Raw genomic sequence first — 19866 nt, forward strand, 5'->3', positions numbered from 1 at the left:
TCCCTCTGACTGTCCTGCAGCCACGGTGGAAGGTCTGTCCTTGAGCCTGGCTTCACACCATTGTGTAATATAGAACGTTTGTCCCTGGGTATGTCAGGAACAGAAGCATGCCTCTCAACCGTAGCAGCACCCTCCCCCCAGGCCTTATACTGCCCAACACTTGCAGTGCTGGCCTCCTGGCCGGCCCCTCCCCTGCTCCCCGGCTGTCTGCAGACCTCTCCTCTCCGGTGTGTATGTGGTCATCTGCACTCATTTTATTGACTCATGTCTTTTGTCTGCCGATCTATGTACTGCCTCGCTATACCTTCAAGTTAGTTTCCTGTCCAGATAGACAGGTCTGTGACCTTGGGAAGAATCCTGTTAAGGTGCATCCTCTTCGCTGTTGGACTGATTCCTGGCATTCCTCCCTCAGCACTCTGAGACAGTATCTTCCTCTTCCTCTGTTCACTACTGTTTCTCACCCACCAAATTACCAGGTCCTCGAAGATAGGGTCATGGTTGGCACCTAGTGTTGCCTCCAGCACACAGAGGTGAGGAAGACATCCACAGGAATGCTCAGAGAGAATGGCCCTGCTTTGTATGTATATCTTCTACTTGTCTGTATTTATGAACTAGTGTGTTTTCAAATATATTTTCCACATGCCTGAGAGGTGTTTGCTGTGTGGTTTAGGACAAGGGTCATTCTGATCTCCCCCTGGTCATCAGGTCTCTGACATTACACTGACAATGGTTAATGGTTAATGGTTAATGGTGACTGTGGCTGGCACAGGTGAAGGGAGGGCTACCAGAGCTGAGGTACTTTTCTTTCTCATCTGCTTTGAGACCTCTTTTCTCTTAATATGAAAGACTAATCTTGCTGCTGAACACAAAAGGGCACCGTGTGTGTACATATGTGTGTACATATTTTTGTGCTTATATGTCCATATACACATATATGTGTCTATATATACAAGTATACATATATGTATATATGAAGGAAATACACCAAAATATAAATTATGGTTATTTCTAGTAGGTGGCTTTTTATATTTCTCTACAATATAAATTATATTTCTCTACACCTCCATCCCTTGCCTGTCTCCTCCTCGCAGGCTGTGGGATAGAGAGCCCTAAGCTCAGTACTTTTATTAACAACAACGAAATCCCTACTAGACATTGCTTTTTTAAAGGATAAGAAGAGCTAAAGTTATTAGCTGGATGCTAGAGTCTACCCTCTATAGGCCCCCAGATGCCTAGTAGGAAACAGTTCTTGGCCTCTCATTGGTGTCTCAAGGTTTGAAAAAATGACCAGAGAGTGAATTTAGCTAATTTGCACGTGGGCCAAAGTTAGGAGCCGAGGAACTGGCGACTTTGGTTGTAAAGGTCCAGAGCCTTGGAGTGTGCTGGGAAAAAGAAGGGAAAATCCAGAGGCAGGGTGTCAGGGTGAGAAAGGCCTGATGTCTTCTTCACCAAGCTCTTTTATGTAGAGATGGGAGGGAAAGGCAAGGGGGATCCTGGAACACAGACGTACATGTAGAGATTTCACACAAAGAAAGTCCCTGGAGAGAGAGGAAGCCCCGGTCAGGCTTGTTTTTAGTCCCTGGAGATTTGGAAAGGAAGGGTTTCCAGAGCAACCCCAAGTGGCACAGAAAACTCCTTGTAGAGGCCACCTCATGGACATCAGAGTTTCTGAGAGGCAGGAGTTGGTCTCAAGGTCAAGGTCAAGGACCTTCCACACACACAATCCCTTCCTCCTCAGCTACAGTCAAGGGCAGAGGGAGAGTTTCCCGATAAACTTGAAACCGTGAAGTTACATTGGGCAAACATTTTCAAGGATAGCGCCCACACTGTCCAGGTTCAGAGTTCAGTCAGAGCACTCCCTGACGAGACGTTGAAATGGACAAGGCAAAGGTGGGGAGCTTGGATGCTGCTGGCAGTGGCAGGCTTCCTTCTGGAAGGGGCACCTGGCCTGCCCTTGGCAAGGTACCTCACATAGGGACCTACCAACACTGCCTAGTCAGTCACCCCACACCTCCATCCCTTGCCTGTCTCCTCCCCACAGGATGTGGGATGGAGAGCCCTGAGCTCAGTGTGCAGCAAATGCACCTTAGCTCCCAGCAGCCCTTAAAGCAGAGTAGCATGCATGAAGGAGCAAAACAAGACACTGCAAAAATTAATCCTTGAGAAGAGTTTGATCTAAAAGTATGTTTTATGGTACTGATGTTTTCTCTGTGTGAACTATTCAATATCCCACCCCCCACTGTGTGTCTCAATTTTTAACTCTGATGACTACAGCAAGTAGAATTTCCAGTCTGGGTTCTGGTTTGAAACTTGAGGTGGAAAAAAAATATTTTCATAAGCCAGTTATGGTATTTGCAGAGGTTCCTGGGTATAATGGAAGGATACAGACAGAGCACATATAGTCCCTACTCAAGGCAAAAATCCCCTCCCCATCTAATGGGGCAGATGCCGTCCTTTGCCTGAGAAGTCACTGATCTCCCTGGGCAGGCAGAGAAAAGCACACAGGCTACCTGCAAGAAAGGCAGTCCAGAGACTGACCACTGGCCCCTGCCTTTGTGCCTAAGCCCCTAAAACGATGAACCTCCTGGTCTTCAAGGTATGTATCATTCTCCTCATTTTGCAGATGACAGATTTTTAGAGACATGTCACGTGGGGAGTAAATAACGCACTCAGGGTCATACCACCAGAAAGAATAGAGCTGAAGTTTGAATCTTGTTCCTCTATACACATGGCCTCCCACAGGCAAAGCCCAGTAAAGAAAACCACTGGATGATGCAGGCAAAATACACAAAGCAACATTTGGCTCCAATAGTATAAATACTATTATCCCCCACTCCTGATGAACAGAACGGAACACGCCTGAATTCAAAAGCCAAGAATGTCCCATGTTCTGTGTATTGTGTGTGTCATTTGCTCACTATTCCTGTGCCCAGTAGAGCATGGCATGAGTCAGGGACAAGAGAAGGCTGATTATTATCTTAGCTACAAGACTGGCAATTGAGCCACATCTCTGCCTTTGAGGCTTCCTAATCCGTCAGGATGAAGCCTTGGTAACATTCAGCCAGATAAGTTACAGAAGAGAACACCACTGACAATTTCCAGTTAAGATTCACTTAACAGCCTGTTACAGAATGGCTGTGGTGGTTCTTTGTGGAACACGAGTGCGTATGAAGTTATCACCTAAATAAATACGTTCTTCGTCTGTGGCTGTTTTTATCTCGCTGGATGTCTAGCCTTATCTCCCATGTACACAGTGACTGCAGAACATCTCACTCTGCCTCAGGGAGCTTTATTATGAGAGTCAAATATTAGAACATGGCTTACAGTATGTTAAGTGCAAGATTTATATAAGCCAACTATACCTGGGCAGTGGGAGACAAGGAAATCTCAACATGACCCCTCCCCCCACCAAATGCTGAGCAAATCTGGTTGATAAAAGTCACAGGCCTATAAAAAGAGTCTCCCTGATTCTTACCCTTTATGGAAAAGGCCAGAGATAAGTGTTTCTGGACACATACTGGAAGATGCCAAATACAGCCTAAGTGTTGCCAACTCAGGGTCCAGAAGATGAGCAGTTGCAACATAGAAAAGACCTTAGTACTGAGGACTCAGAGGACTCTCACGGTCACCAGGGGAGTATTTCTAACCCCTGGCCTTGTATTTGTGCAAGTACAAGAAAAGTACACAGAAAGCCAAAGGCGTGGACTAATTGGATGTGAGCTTATTAGAAATTCTAAGCTGACAGCTATTTTTCCAATAGGAGAGATCAATAGCATTTTATTCCTCCACTGAAAACATTTTTTCCCACCAGTACGTCCATTCGGTCAGATTTTTTTGTAAGTCAGTTCAACAGGCTCATGAATAGCTGTCATTTTAACAATTAAAAGCTATGCAGCTGGGCATTGTAGTACACACTCGTGATCCCACCACTTGGGAAACGGAGGCCAGGTTGTGAGTTTGGAGTCAGCCTGGGCTACATGGTGAGAGCTTTTCTCAATGAAAAGTTAAAAGCCATGCCTTTCTGTCATCAGCCTGTTGGCATGCCTCTAGGTATATCCAATCACGTCTTCCAGGACAGGCGTGTGAATTTCTCAGGAGTCTAAGGACACCATGTATTTAGTGTCTCTACTTGGGTTTTATTTATTACATCAAACTGTCTTCAAATAGATTTGCAGGTGCACAGAGACAATCACAATGGGAGGTTGAAAGGGGTATAAGGACTTTTCTATAGAACCTAATGAATATGTATAATAAAATTACTCAGGCCACTTCCAGTTAGGTCTCAGAATGTAAAAGAGACACGTATGTGAGGGATACATTAGACTAAACATCATACAAATGTACAGTCATCATTTAATAGACGGGGCTAGTGGTTAAGGACAGCTTTGAAGTCGAACAAACCTCGATTCAGAGCTCACCCCACCCATCATCCACTTGCCGGTTGTATGATCCTGGGCAGGACCTCTGCGGGCCTCTGCCTGCAAACTGAGGACAATCACACTGACCCCCATAAGCCTGTGACACAGGTATGTGTTGTGATGCATGGAAACACTCAGCACTTAGGCGCATGAGAGATTTAAAATCTTATAAACTGTTAGTAACAGTAACTAGGGAGCAGCAGAATGCATAATTCGGTATTTATAAAACTATCCAGTTCTACCAGTGAGACAAATTCTACAGACCATATAGCCCATGTAGTAAGAAGCCTAGGAAGAGCAGCAAACATGGTCTGAGACTATCGAGTGAGGACCGCTGACATGTGCCCCCTCCCTTGTTCATAGTAGGGTGGCATTAGACTGAGGGAAATGTGCTTTCCAATTCTTGAACCCCTCTAACTGTAGTGCGGTGACTGAATTGGGCACATGAGGGCCTTGCCCGTGAGTGACTTCACATGTGCATTTAGACAGCTCCTGGCTCTCTTGCCAATCTCTTCTCCCTCTACCATCTGGAATGTCTCCCACCTTCTCTGAGCTCAGGGCAGCTAGAATAAATGCCATTCAGCCTGCTGCTCGAGTCTCCTCTGCTTAGCTGAAAGTCTGGCTGGGAGAGTTTCCAGCTGGATTTCTCATTTCTGTGTGGTAGGTGAGAGCGAGCCTTTGACTCCATGGTGCGAGCCCCAGACTCTGCTGACGCTGCACTTTTCTCTTCCCTAGGATCCACCGCCATTTAGAATATTTCACTCTTCCAGTGACTGCTAGAAGAATGTCATTTTTCTTAGGGAAACAATAATCCATATATTGTTTCACATAGATGCTGTGTCTCCAATCTGCCCAGACTCACTAGCCCACTTTAGTAATTCACTCCCTCAGACAGCCTTACAGTATGCCCAAACTGGCCCCTGACCATAGAAAAACTACTGTCATGGAATCTGGCCACACACAAAACTCACAAACTTCAAGCCCATTACTGCCAAGCATCTACAGGGATGAGTAAACTTTTCTGTATTTCTCTCTCTCTCAATTAAATGTTACAGCTAGGCTTGGTAGGGAAGGAGACTCCGAGAGAGGTTACGAAGAGTCTAACAAGGGTACTGAGTGAACACAAATGAACAGCCAGTAGGACCTGTTACTGCACCCTGTTGATGTTATTCCTACTGCTCCTGTTATGTATGTGTCCAAGACGCTGGGAGGGTACCGCAGGACTGGTCTAGGGGGGTCTCATGAGTTAAAAGGGGATGGATTTGAGTTCTGGCATCAAGTGGCCAGTCAGTGATCCTCATCTGGATCCTGGACCTGCTTGGACTCTTCTGAACCTTCAGACCAAGGGATGTCTTACCCAGCTCTGCTTTCCTCTCCGCTCTCTTCTGAATGAACAGTTATCTCTGTGCATTGGGTTACTAGGAGTAGGTCGCACTGATGATGTAACACTGTTTTCTATAAAGGGCGATGGGATCTCATGCAGATTTTTGCAAAGTCATATGCAAATCACAGAGCCCAGCCCTTTTCTTAACAGGATGGCAACCTTGTTCCTCGGTGGCACCTGGGACCTGGAGATCCTTTCTCCACTTACGTTTAGCGCGCAGCCTGGGACTTGTCCCTGCAGCTCACCGGGTTAGCCGTGGCGCCGTTGGGATCTCCCACCAGGACTCCAGTCACCCAACTCTCTTGAGACTGCTCTGACAGGGCTGGTATGGGGTGCAGCCTTTGCTCAGAGGGCAACATGTTCCAAGCAAAATCTGCCCGCCTGGGCCATGGGCTCACCCCGGGCCTCCCTGCTTCTCTCCTGGGTGCAATTATGAGGTTGCCGAGCTTCGATCCAAAGTCCAAAATGGTGGGGCAGCAGGGACTTCAAGAGGCCCCAGGGCCCCATGTGCTTCCCCCAGCTCCCAACCTGAGCCCCGGGGATCCCCCTCCATCCGACCCTCACTGCCCAAAAAGTCTGCAACTCCAATTGACAGAGTAGCTAAAGGGGTAGGTACATTCAGCTTTGAGTTTCTCTTCAGGTTGACATTTCTGTGAACAGTGCCCCACCTTTAATCTGGAAAAGGCCATCTTTCTACTGTAACTTATCTCCTCTACATCATGAGAATGAGGTGGGGGGCTTGAGATACAGATGGTGAGGGTCAAATCCAGCCTTTCCCAAATGCTGGCAGCAGCCACCTCCCTCCACACATTCTGTTTGATACAGCGTCCTCTCCACTCCTGTCTGAGGTCTCTGGGGGAAGACCACCCTTCCGGTCCCATTTATCTCGAGTGATCCTGTTGGGTGGGTGGGAAACATGAAAGACCTAAATGAAGCCAACTGACCACTTGTTGATAACTGTTGACACTAGGTGATAGGTACATGGTCTTCATTATACTATTCTCACTTTTGTATATGTTTGCAATTTTTCATAATAAATTTTTTTAACGTCCTCCATAACATTCTAGAAAGAACCCTAACAAAATTTCATGGACACCCCCCCCCCCGACCAAGGCAAGAGGCAGGGATGATTCCATTTCATATAAATATATATAAATGTATATATATAAAAAACACTCATTTTCTAACCTTTTTTAAAGGCCCACTGCTTTATTTTCAATAGACTAAACCTTATTTCTAAGAGGTCCCTAAGTTGGGCTCACTTCCCAGGCTGGGTGATGGGGGAGGGCAGGGAAGAGGGTCCTTCAAAGTTTACACTTCCATGTATCTCACACTCTTGCTGTGAGAAAGTGACTTGTTCAGTGTTCTGAACTTTGCGAAGGGTATGTGCTCGCAATGCAAAGTGTCATTCTCTGGAATCGCACCTGGCTCAGGAAAGGATTGTCTTTGTACTTGAACTCAAATCCAATGGAGAACCTTAACACGGGCATTTGCATGACTGGGAACTGCTGCTGTCTTTTTTTCCATATGTCTCTTTCTTGGATGTGTTCTAATAAAATGATTCTAAAGCTGTTGATATATAGTGATTTATAAATAATTTCTGTTGAGCTTGGAGGCCCTTAGATTCACTGCCTTCCCACTTTCTGGAAAGACCCTGTCACACTGAGGACAGATGCCTAGAGTGTGTCTGTCTCTATGGCATGAAGGGGGCACCATTGACATTGCAGTCGTTAATCAGGATCATAGCAACCACAGCCATGTGAATTTTCTGGTTTCCTAGCAACAGAACTTGTTTTCCAGAACAAAGATGAATGACCATCTGTAGATGAGAGTATGGGGGAAAGGCAGAAGGGGCGGGGCCGAGTCAGGAGTACAATTCACTCTACCAGGGAGGAGGGGCTGAGGGAGAGAGGAAAGTGGAAGGAAAGAGAGGCAAAGGTAGCCCAAAGCAGGCAGGCCAAGTTTAGACTTGATCCATGCAGTGACAGGTCTCAGCACCTTCAGGAAATAATAATCAACTGTTAGCATTTTTTTTTTCAACTTTTGATAGCAAGCCATAGCACATTGCAAGACTCATTGGGGAAGCATACATTCCCAGAGGTAGATATTTTTAGAAATGCTCCCTTTAAGCCAAAACTGGTGAGGGCATTCCCATGAACTAGTAACAGCCTTAGGATCTAGTCCTTGGTGAGCGGGGCATCCTTAGAAACCTCATTGGTTAACATGTGTGTACAAGGGCTGCAGAGGCAGAATCAGACAAGGAGGCTTCCATTTCTTGAGTGCTCTTCTCATGGCGGACACCAAGAAACTATTGAGTCTATTCCTGTGATTTTCACAGCCAGAGAGGCCAGCAGTGCTGTGTGTGTTTCCCTAATGGTCAGGCTGAAGCTGCAGAGGAATACTTGAACACTAGAAATAACAGATTTATGATTGTGTGGTCTGTCACTGCCGTATCCATGCTTTTCCAAGCCACAGGGTTGATAGCCAGGTGGCTGGCCTGAGCTTTGCACAGCATAGCCACCTCCACTGTCTACATAAGTGGCCAGTGCAGACCAGCGTTCTGTTCTGCCCTGTGACTGGATAGCTCTTTAGGCCGGGGTCTCTACACCACACATCTGCATACCTGTGGCTTGGTTACTTGTAGACACAGGCCAATGAAGCAGAAATCATCAGTTGGTCCTCATAGGGATTTGTTTACACACCACATAGTTAAGAAATGCCTACAGCTGCTTACAGGGTATTAAAACGTAGGTGAGCAAATGGACCCTGTTCTCATGGAACTTACCAGTTCAGGAACCAGGCATTGGTCAGACAACACATGAGTGGATATGTATAACAACTGCAAGAAGATGTGAGGTCAGTAAGATGAACCCAAGACCAGACAGTGCTGCTTGCCCGAGGATATTTGACAACTTTGGGGTAGAATAAAAACTAGAGTTTGGAACGCCCGAGTTTTCTTTTTATAGTACCTTTTCCCTACTGTGTCTCACAATTGTTATGCATAGCTGTAGACTACCCTCTAGCCCCAGCCAGCTATATGAACATGTCAGCACTCAAGACACTGCCTCGTAACTAGCAAAACTGAAAGGATACATTTGGAAACGATGAACTAAGATCCTGAGGGTGGCACTGACCAGGGCCTTGTTTACAGACTTCTCTCAGAGCCCAAAACAGGAACTGAAAGGCAAAGCTCCATGCCATAGTGACACGGCCAGATAAGGGGGTGCACAGTTGCTGCAGTGTTTGGGTCTGACCCCAGTGTTTTTCTAACTTCCAGAGCAAGGAGTCACTCATTCAACAAATATTTACTGAGTGCATACTAGGTGCTAGGCATGGTTCTCAGTGCTAAGAACATGAGTGATGAAGATCAGGCATGTTCAGGGTGGTACCACCAAATGCGGGACATGAGAGAATAAAATACATCACCCTCAGGATATATATATTTATTATATATATATATATATATATATATATATATATATATATATATATATATATATATATATATATTCTCATTGGAAGAGACCGGCAAAAACACAAAGAATTAACTCAGCATATTAGAAAGCAATAACTGTTGCAAAGAAAATAAATCAAGGCAGGAAAGCAGAATGTGACAGAGGTAGGGATGCATTTTTTAGTAGAGTGGTTGTTTTCCAACCACTGAGAAATTGATGTACAGGTCAGCGTGTTACACATACACATATACATGTATAGACATATATAATCTGTATGCAGTACATATGAATGGGCATAAATGTCTGTCCATTTTCACTGTAGCAGAGAAGTACCTTTAACACAACTTAACATGTCACTTTGTGCCCAGCTCTAAATAGCTAGTTGTATAGTGTGATTAGAAAAGACCCCGAGCCATTTTCTCTGGCACATCCAAATGCTCAAATCCTAGTTTCCCTTTTCTCCTTTGGGCTAAAGCAGTGGTTCTCAAACATGTACGTATCAGAGTTACCTCAAAGGCTTGTTGAAACACAGATCCTAGGTCCTACTCTCAGAATTATGTGATTCAGGCCATCTGGAGTAAACACATGAATCTGCATTTCTACCAAAATCCAGGTAATTCTGCTGCTGTTGGTTCAGGGATCACACTTTGAGATCTACCAAGTGTTATAGTTAGGAAAACTGCCTATTAAAATAATCAGCTCAGCCAGGTGGTGGTGGCGCACGCCTTTAATCCCAGCACTCGGGAGGCAGAGGCAAGTGGATCTCTGTGAGTTTGAGGCCAGCCTGGGGTACAGAGTAAGTGCCAGGAAAAGGCACAAAGCTACACAGAGAAACCCTGTCTCGAAAAACCAAATAAATAAATAAATAAATAAATAAATAAATAAATAAATAAATAAATAAATAATCAGCTCCATAAGAAGGGAGATACCTGTTCCTTGGGTTTCCTAGACGTTATCAGAGTAGCTGCCCTTGAAAAGTAAAATCCTTAAGAAATGGAACTTTTTCTTTAGTGGAATATATGTCAGAACCAAAGTCCAAGGTCCCAAGCTTCAGGAGGTAAAACAAGGAACACATCCCAAACAGGAGGTGATCGTGCTATTTTGTCGTTTTCCTACTGACACTTAGTATTTTATAGCTGTAATATGTCAGCAAGCCCTTCTGCCCCTGACCCGTCAACCTAGAACACTGTACAGATAACGGAACCGGTACACAAAGAGGTATATAGTCCCCCCACACACACACAATAGAAAAATGTCAGCTGCCTTGCAGGTCCAAAGTTGCTCCTCCCTGACTGTCTTCATTTCATTAGCTAAAGCATTGCCCTGGCGTGTCCATCCCGGGAAGTTGTTGTCCAGGACATATAATTGTTCTTTGCTCTTGATTTGTTAAAAATCTCCACTCAGTGCAAGAAGGTTATCCACGTGCATGATTAACTGTGGCAAGGGCCGAGCCCCATGTGAGTTCTTTGTACCATCAACTCTTCTACTACCAGGTATTATACAGAAGAAATGCTAGCTCATTTTATTAATAGCCTGAGCTAGAACTAATCACCACAAAAAAACAGATAAACCTGCTGGGGAAAGCACATATAACACTTTCTGAAGAAAAATAGAAATGACATTCTGATCCCATGTGCCATTGCTTCCATTCCATTAATAGATATAATTGAACATTTTCTGTATCACTAACACAGACAACAAAATGAGTGCATTTCAACTGGACAGCTCATATATCACATTCTTGGATACTCAAACTGGGCCTCACAAAAAAGGAAGTGAGGGATAAAAATCTCCCTTCCTAGTATTTGCTCCAACACTCTGGTACCAATTCCTCAAGAGGGGAGAGTGGATTCCACATTGAACCTCGTGGGTGGTGGCCCTCTCTGTGGATTTTAGAGTTTTGATTTCAATTTTCCCTCCTCTGTCTCCCAAATGTGCTGATATTATGACATCTTCTTCCTATCCATATTGCTACTGGGACCCTCATTTATGCAATAAACATTTAATAAGCCTCAGATCCTGTAAAGGCTACTGAACAGACTACAGAACTGAATTAAAAATAACCCCATCCTCAGAGAACATAACACATAGTAGAACCACTCTAAACCCTTTGAATAATCAACATTCAAGAGTAGTCATAAGTCCATACCCGGGACCTTAGTCCATGAGAGCTTCTCCCTGTTTTCATTCTTTTTATTCAGCCTATGCCCTTAAAAATCAAATTGTTGACCTAGTTCAGCTTCGGCATAAAAGAGACATCATTAGGAAATCTACTATACCCGAGACAGTGGTGAGCCAGGGAAGAAACACTAGCCTGCAGCTCTGGGAATGTGCAGTGATGGCTATGTGTTGGCAGCCCAAAAGCATCGTATGTAGAGAGCAGTCTGGGATCAAGCATCCGCTGTGTATACTCCACGTGTGAACTCTGGAGATGGAATGCGTATGGGTCTTACATAATGCTTGAAGAATCAGGGGGGAAAAGATCCAGTGTGAGTGTGTGTTTGGTGAGTTTGACTCCAAAGCATACTAAGAAAATAACTGTTTCTCACAAAAGAAAGAAAGAATCATGCCAATCAGTAATACAGGGAACGAACAGATAATGAGTTAAGTTGTGGAAGACAGTGGGATGTATAGGATTCATCTAGCTCTGTTGTTTCAGAATCCATGAAAGGAGATTCGGACCATGATCCTACAAGGTTGTAGGGTTGAAGTGCTCATGTGTATTGCACACACCATGTATTCACAAATATATAGAGATGAGACAAGCCTTGTAGATCAGGAATAGACTTTTATGATGATGTAAATCCTTCAAATACAATTTAAATTTACAATCTAGAAAGACAAGTTGAGGTAACAAAAGTTATAATCAGAAGTGAAAGGTGAATTTGTAGTTCTGGTGATCCATGAACCCATCTCTACTGGGCCAGGAAAGTGGTACTGACTAATGCCAAGGCGTGATCACCACTCTTTTCTGTCTGGATCTTGTCACTACTGGAATTCCAAGTCAAGATTTTGGAGTAAGCCTATCAGATCTGTCCTTTGAAATCTATTTCTTCCAACTCTGCAAACCGATCCAGGTCCTGGAGGGAGATTTTCCTTCATCCAGGCTTACTAATGATCATCAAGTGTGCCGTTGACATGATAATATAGCTGTGCCTACCGTGGTGGATCTCGTCATGGATAGTGGGAGCTGTTCAGAGAGACTCTGAAGACTTGGAAATAGCAGTGATGGAGAGAAGTTTCTGTGTATCTGCCTTTGAGTTTCCTGGGTGGCAAAATAAGGAGTGTTGTTATTCTAATTTGTAAGAATATCCAGGGATTCTGTTGCCTGTCAGTGGTAACCATTGATAGGTTCCCATGCCTGTGTGCAATGTCAAGTTTGTAGGTATGGCTCTACTGGCTGTTGCTAAGTGGTAGTTAGGGCTTGCATTCAAGTGAAGGAATATCCCAAGGTAGATAGAGATTAAAATGTAGTTTACAGAAAAGTAATGTATGTATTCTTAGCATGACAAACACTTTGAGAGTAATCTATCACTATGGCATTCCATGTGCTGTTTTGGGCTCTCACAGTTTCATGAGGACTTATGTAAACTTCTTAGCCTCAAGGGGAGCAAGGTGGTGGTAAGACTGGTTTCTAAGGTTGAGTTTGTCCAGGGCCAGCTGGGAGCTTGGAATGAAAGTAGGAGGCTCTACGCTGCTCACACTTCCTGTGTTTTTGTTTGGGATTGAAGATTCTAACATGTTGCTTCATATTTTAGTATTTCTGAAACCACCTAGCCAAACACTTGTTGAAAAGCTATAGATTACAATCCTTAAATCTAGGTCATCCCAGGTCATCTACGTGCTCTCTACCTACCCTGAAATGCCACACAGACAAGCTTAGTAATAGAACATGTCATTAAAGAGGGAGCCTTTGCAATGTCTGATAGGTTGGTTGCTGTTGCAGAATAAAAATGATGATGTTACAGCTTGACATCACAGTAAAAGGCTTCAGTGTAGGGCCAGACATGAGTACAGCCTTCCAGGAGAGGACATATTGCCATCAACCCAGCATTTCTGGCTTCTGAGGAGCTGGGTGAGTCAGAAATTAAGTTGAGATAGTGAAAAAGGCCAGTGGGTCTACCGAGTCTGCTAACTTAGTTAGGTGACCATCATCACAGCCAATTTCCTATATACCAAGACCTCCAAAATATCTGAATGGCTGCCTTCTTCTGGATTACATGTTTTATTAAAGAATGTACTAGGTGCAGAGGGTTGAGATAGGATAATGGCATCGGACACAGTCTCTTTGGTAAACATTGACATGGAAGAGTGTCCAGGGTTTTTCCCGGAGTGATATCATGAGACAGATTCTGGGCAGTCTATCAAGAGACTGTGGGTATGGCCAATCCAGCCCCCAGGAGTCAATGAGATAGTCATCATCTATAAAATAAGAGAATGGCTTATAATTAGTGGCTCTCACAAAGAACTGGCCATCTCTATGGTGTTCACTCACTCATCCAACATATATTTCTTAAATGCCTACTGTGTACCATGTACTATTCCAGACAGCAAAACCAAACCCCCATGAAAAACAGATAAGAATTCCTGCCCTGGGTCTTATATTCTGGTGGAAATACATATAGGTGAAATATGTAAGATGCCAGGTGATAGCACATGCTGTGGGGTAGGAAGTAGTATAGAAGGGAGTGAAGGGATGATCTGAGTTCTAGCGACCAACACAGGTAGGGATGCACAGATAATACAATTAGTCCAAAGAGTCTCAAGGTGGATAGTGGCAATGAGGATGTCTTTCAGGAGAGGGTGGGATAAGGACTTCCTAGAAACACATAAAAGGTTTTAGAAAGCTCTGTTCGTTCCTGATACCCAGAAGAATGAAGACTTGGAGAGGAACAATCTTGTCTAGAAGGAGAGAGTGAGTGGGACCCAGTAGTGGGCATTTGATTGGCGTACATGAGACCCTGGGTCCATCCTCAGCACTGCAAGCAGGCATTTGCAAGCAAGCACTTCCTCAGCCTTCACGTCCCTACTGGAGCCAAGTATCCTAGAGGCCATCTGAGAACCTTATACTACCCTCCTAGCTCTTCCAGCAGCACCCAAGGGGAGCCCTCCCCATGACCCTGGCCCTAGGTCACAGGAATCTGATTCACTCCAAGTGAATAAGAACCTTACCTATAGGAGGCTACATCCCTATGGATCACATGACTGGCAAGACTGTTAAAATACATCAAGATTTGGTCTAAGTCATGTGATTCTGGGAACTCAGAACTCATGGAATACACTGTTCATATGTCTGATGTTTCAAAGGGGCCTTGCAAACTCTGAGAGATGGGGTAAAATATTTGTTTTGTCCTTAGTGAGTTTAAAATATTAGTTTGCTTTGGTTGTGTCCTTCAACTCCCAGCAGGCTTTGGGGTCCCATCTGGCTAGATTGATATACGCTTAGTAGCAGCAGAAAGTGGTTGTCAGCTGGGCCTGTCACCAAGACAAAGATAAAGTCCATTTTGTTTGATCACGAACAGAACAGAGCCTCAGGAGACCTGAGGAAGAGGTGTAGGGATTCAAGATAGGGTCTTGGGATCCTAATGGAATCCTGTTGTTTGGACCCAACCAAACAGTAGATAACTCAGCATAGAGCTGAGTTCTTAATTGCAGGAGGGTGGCTCACTCATCATTAGGATATCAACATTCATTCCCCATTTCTTCTCCCAAGACCCCATTTAGGACTTGTTTAACATACACAATGGGATGATGTGGTATGGATCTGGCTTTCTCCTCAGTACTCTATCAGTTTGTCTCCAGAGGCAAGCCTTTGAGGTTGAGGCCAATGAGAAGGGAACTCAGGGTACCTGCACACACCCACTCCCATTTATTAATAATATAATTATAAGCCTTACAGCTTGGGAAACATATTGCAAGACCAAGATTGTCTACCACAACTGTGTATGACATTTGTCAGCTACTCTGGGCAAGGACTACATGGGACAAGTACATCCCAGTTCAGGGCCTAATACAGGAGCCAAGTGGTTAATGGCAAAAAAAATAAAAATAAAAAAAAATAATAAAAAAATTCCCTGTTGTTGTGGGAAACTGAGTGTGACATGTGATTCTTTTCTATTTTCTTTGGTCAATATATATGTGCTTAGTGGGGTATTCTAACTATACCTCTATGTGTCAACCATTTTTTAGCTTGTTCTGATAAAAATTCAATTTTGAACATGACTGAGACCTCATTTAGGAATTGCAAAATCATTTTGAACTTGCTTGTTAGCTGGATGAAGAGACGGGTTTAGCCTGATAGACTCCATGTTAAGTCATGCTTGTAATTGGATTGTGGATTACTACACTGTCAGTACCTTAAGGACAGGGATTCAGGTCTGCTATATGTTTTTTTAAATTAATTTTGTTATTTGGCAACTTTTATTCTTTGTTGACTTCATACATATATACAATGTATCTTTGTCTAAGTTCCCTCCCAGTTTTAATCACTATCTAAGAGCCTACTCTATCATCAGGTACATTATAGGTACTATAAGCCAATTGAGTAATGTGGAAAGTGAGTGCAGTGTCCTCAGTGTATAAAAATACAGAGAATAATATTCTCCACTTGTAGTGCAAGCAGCCCAGGGGCTAAGTACTGCGGAGCAGGAAGGAGCTCCGTAGAGTGATGCCGTAGTTGGCAAAAAATCAATAGCATACTCCTTGAATTCCAGATGACGTCATAGGTAGACAGGTCTAAGACATAATCTGGTGGGTAAAGCTAAATCCAGGATCAAGAGAAGCAGGGAAAACTTAACAAAGCATCTCCAGTCAAAGGAACAGAGCACTCCAACCAGAGCAGTGAGTGAACTGGGATCCTAGGTGTACAACCAGATGTGCGGATGAAGCTGCAGTGTGATTTGGCCAATGGCAATTTTGAGAACTCTGCTAAATGCGGACTCCTCCCAGAGTACCTTTTTTCTATTATCCACTCCTGAGTTTTTAAATGTCGCAGTTGACTTCTGAGTTTGGTGGATCGTTTCTAATTAAGAATGGCAACTAGAAAGATTGGAAAAGGAAAAGCACCAGAGGCCTGAAGCAGTGAACGGGAAAATAAACCTAACAGAGTACATGTCCCCCCGAATGAAACAAGTGTTCAGAGAAGTCAGATTGGAAAATGTGTCTCATCTGGTTTACTTCACTGTGTTGGTTGCCAGTGAGAAGGACTGTAACACAGTGTGCTGACTGCAAATGTACTTCTCTCTGCCCTGCACCACTCCTGTCCTTAAGATTCCCAGAAAACATTCCAGAACCTTCAGGAAATGAAAATGTGAGAATAGACCCATCCTCTGGGAGTCAGCCCAAGAGTTGGTCAACAGTGAATCCTAAGGCAGTTAACTCCCTAATAGAGAGTGGATGGAGCTGGCCTTTAGCTTGATTGTATCATGCATTAGGACCTTTCCAGAAGTACACAAAAGAGATATAAAATATCCTTAGCTAGAAGAATTATAGTCTGTTTTGGAGAGAAAATATATAAATATTCATAGGACAAAATCCACACCATGTAGGTTAGAAATAGTTCTTACATCAGCCTAAGAGATTTAAGAAATGGAATGTTCACTCTTCCCTCAGTGTCTACCCAGCATCAAGAATGAATCACTGTGTAATGGCAGGAATCCTTGGGTTGTTTAAAAAAAAAAACAAAACATAGTAATAACCACTGAGTAGGTATACTAAAAAATAACATCTACTAAGTCTGCCAAAATAGCATTTTTCTTTGTGTTCTCAATATGGCCCCATTTCATCTGTCTCTTAACTCAGTGTGCCTCAATTCCTACCAATGCACATCCCAAGACAATTCCATCCAGAAAAGAGAGAAAGAGCAGATATATCTGTCAGCATGAGTCAAGTTATGCTGTAGTAACAAACAACCCTTAACATTTTTTTAATGACTTGAAACAAGATTATGATTTTTGTGGACACTGTTTGTCCATGTCAACAGGGAGGGCTCTGTTTATTACCCATTCTGCTGATGGATTAACTTATAAAGTTACCAATTACCATCCCAGACAGAAAGATGATTCTGAAAGGTTTTTGTGCCCACAACTGAATGTTTAAGGGGGAAATGACTCAACATTAATAACCAGAATTAACTCAGTGCCCTTACTCAACCATCAGAAAGGCAGGAAAAATAATGGAGTGGTATTTAGAAGTCAAAAGAACTACAGTATTTTTATAAACATCAGAATAGCCACCTTACCAGTTCAAATCAATCCTATTTACAGGTAATGTTTATTTTGGTTCCAGCTCAGTATGTACATTCTGGCTGTGATTAAAATGGGTATTTAAATTTTGTCTGTACTCAACAAATGTTTCTGTGCATGTGAATTTCAAATGTACTCATTGGGATGCCATTATTCATGTTTCTCTCATTATCTTCTGTTCCTTGTCTTGCTTTCATTTCTACTAAGCTGTGCCCATGAATATTAGCTTCTATATATAGTGGATCAGTATAGTTTTCAGTGTCTATATAGAGTGTAAAAATGAAAAGTCTTCTTGTTCACGTCAAAACTCTTTCCAGATTTAGCGAACCAATTTCTGGAGTAGACTATCCTGATGGGCCCTCTCTGTAAGAGCTAAATGTGTTATATCACCCATTTTATAACTTGTAGAGTGTTCTGTTGGTGTGAGAGCCCACACAGGGTGTGCTACATGACAGGGATATACGCTTATTAAATCTCTCATAGCAAAGGTACTAACATTTCAAAGGATGCTTTCCTCCATATAAGAACATGACTAAGTGTTGAGCTGCTCCCAATATGAGCCATGCCGTATGATTCTGTGACCTTGTCCTAGAAATCACATGAGTACTCCACTATCGATTAAATCTGGGGTCACTGGGAAGCCAAGGCAGATTCTAGTGGGAAACACATCCAGATTGCCTGCAAATACAGACAGACAGTGGTTCATTGAGAACACTGGGTCAGAATTGACTCTGGATTGACAAAAGAATTAACAGATGGATATAAAAACATAGTTCTTCATTCAAAAATCTGGATAGAAACATTAAAGATGGTGAATGTTGGACTTCTAGAGGGAGGAACTCCAATATCTGGTGTGGGGGTGCTGCATCAACTTATTTGTTCGTAACTCTGCCATTGACCAACTGTATGAGCTTTGGGAACTGCTTTAACTGAACCATCAATCTTCTCAAAATCTAGTTCCTCACCTGTAAGATTGGAAAAAATAGGAACTGGTCTCTGAATTCCCTTCGAACTGAAACATTAAGTTTTTCTTCTGGCTTAGTAGTGATTCATAGACCCATCACCTTTTGCAGGGAAATTATAATAAATATATGTCCTAACTAATGTAAAATTGTGAAAATCATATTTATATATAAAAGATAACCTGCCTACACTGTAACCGTTCCTGATGAGAGAGACATAGGAAGCATAAAAGAGTCTATTTTAGAGGTTGCTTAGCAATAAAGTGAAGTTATCAGAAATTAACTGAATATGTGCTCCATTCTCTCTGTTATTTATCCACTCATTATAAAATCTATTGAGTATCTACCATGTACTCCGCTGGATAAAATTGGCAGACTTGGGAAGGGAACTGGGGACATCACTAAATGCACTACCGTACGACATCTTTGATACATAGGAAGGAAAGGGAAAAAGAGAGACCGACTGGCAGAGGAAGCAGGCTGCTTCCTCAACTGGCAGCCCCAGGAGGTAAAGAAATGTCACGGCACAGACTGAGTGTCTTTAATGCAAACACTAGGGACCAGAAGCTAGGAGGAAGTTTTCGGGTTTTGGACTATTTGTCCACGCTTGACTAGTTGACCATCCATAATCCAAAGTCAATTCAAAGTCCAAAGCTCTTTAAACTTCATGATTCTCAAATGAGAGATGCGCAGCCTGTATGAGTCACGGGGTAAGCCAATCGGAGTAAGGAAGCTGTGGCCTGGAAGGGAGAAGATGTGAGACTTCCAATTCTGACCAAGATAGAGAAGCAAAGACCAGATTTCTTTTCCTTCCTGAAACAGTTTTTTAATAGTCAAAATATACGAAATGATGCTCAAGACAATGGACATCAGGCATCAGCACGATGCCTGAGAGGTAGAAAGCTAGGCCAAGAGAGTCCTGTAAAACTCAAAACCCAGCTTGCTGCTTTGAGTTCCTGGGTTTTTGGACAGAGGAGGGGGTAACCCCTGTCCCCACCTAGACCCAAAAGCCCATATTGATGGGACATCAGTCAGAGTGTATAAGCTATCTCAGTGGGGAGCAGCAAGCTCAGGGCTAAACATGACTCTAGTTCTGTCTACAAATCTTATAGACAAAACTGCATCACAGAACAAAACTCAAGAATAATAGTCCTGGGGGAGCCAAGTGTGGTGGCACACACCTTTAATCCCAACTCTTGGGAGACAGAAGCAGGTAGATCTCTGAGTGTGAAGCCAGCCTAGTCTACTAAAAGAGTTCCAGGCCAGCCAGAGCTACACAGAGAAACTCTATCTAGGAAAAAACAAACAAAACAAGCAAGCAAACAGACAACAAAAAAAAATAGTCATGAGAATATAAAAGTATTGGTAAAATAAGGCAAAATCCACAATATCTAGCATCTAATC

At 43.2% G+C, this 19866-nt stretch overlaps 1 protein-coding gene across 2 annotated transcripts in view; it reads left to right on the forward strand.

Annotated features, from left to right (window-relative positions):
- Nucleotides 1-19866, forward strand: part of Kalrn (kalirin RhoGEF kinase) — a 604693-nt gene that overhangs the window by 425346 nt on the left and 159481 nt on the right. The window contains exon 34 of one of the 2 annotated variants that reach the window (XM_059277712.1): nt 5953-7048. The exons of the other annotated variant lie outside the window; for it this stretch is intronic. Coding sequence (XP_059133695.1) covers nt 5953-6015 — 63 coding nt within the window. The 3' untranslated portion in view covers nt 6016-7048. Of the gene's footprint in view, nt 1-5952; nt 7049-19866 lie in introns of those variants that run through there. 2 annotated transcript variants of the gene reach the window in all.

This window comes from Peromyscus eremicus, chromosome 12 (assembly GCF_949786415.1).
Source record: "Peromyscus eremicus chromosome 12, PerEre_H2_v1, whole genome shotgun sequence".
In the NCBI taxonomy this organism is placed as follows: domain Eukaryota; kingdom Metazoa; phylum Chordata; class Mammalia; order Rodentia; family Cricetidae; genus Peromyscus; species Peromyscus eremicus.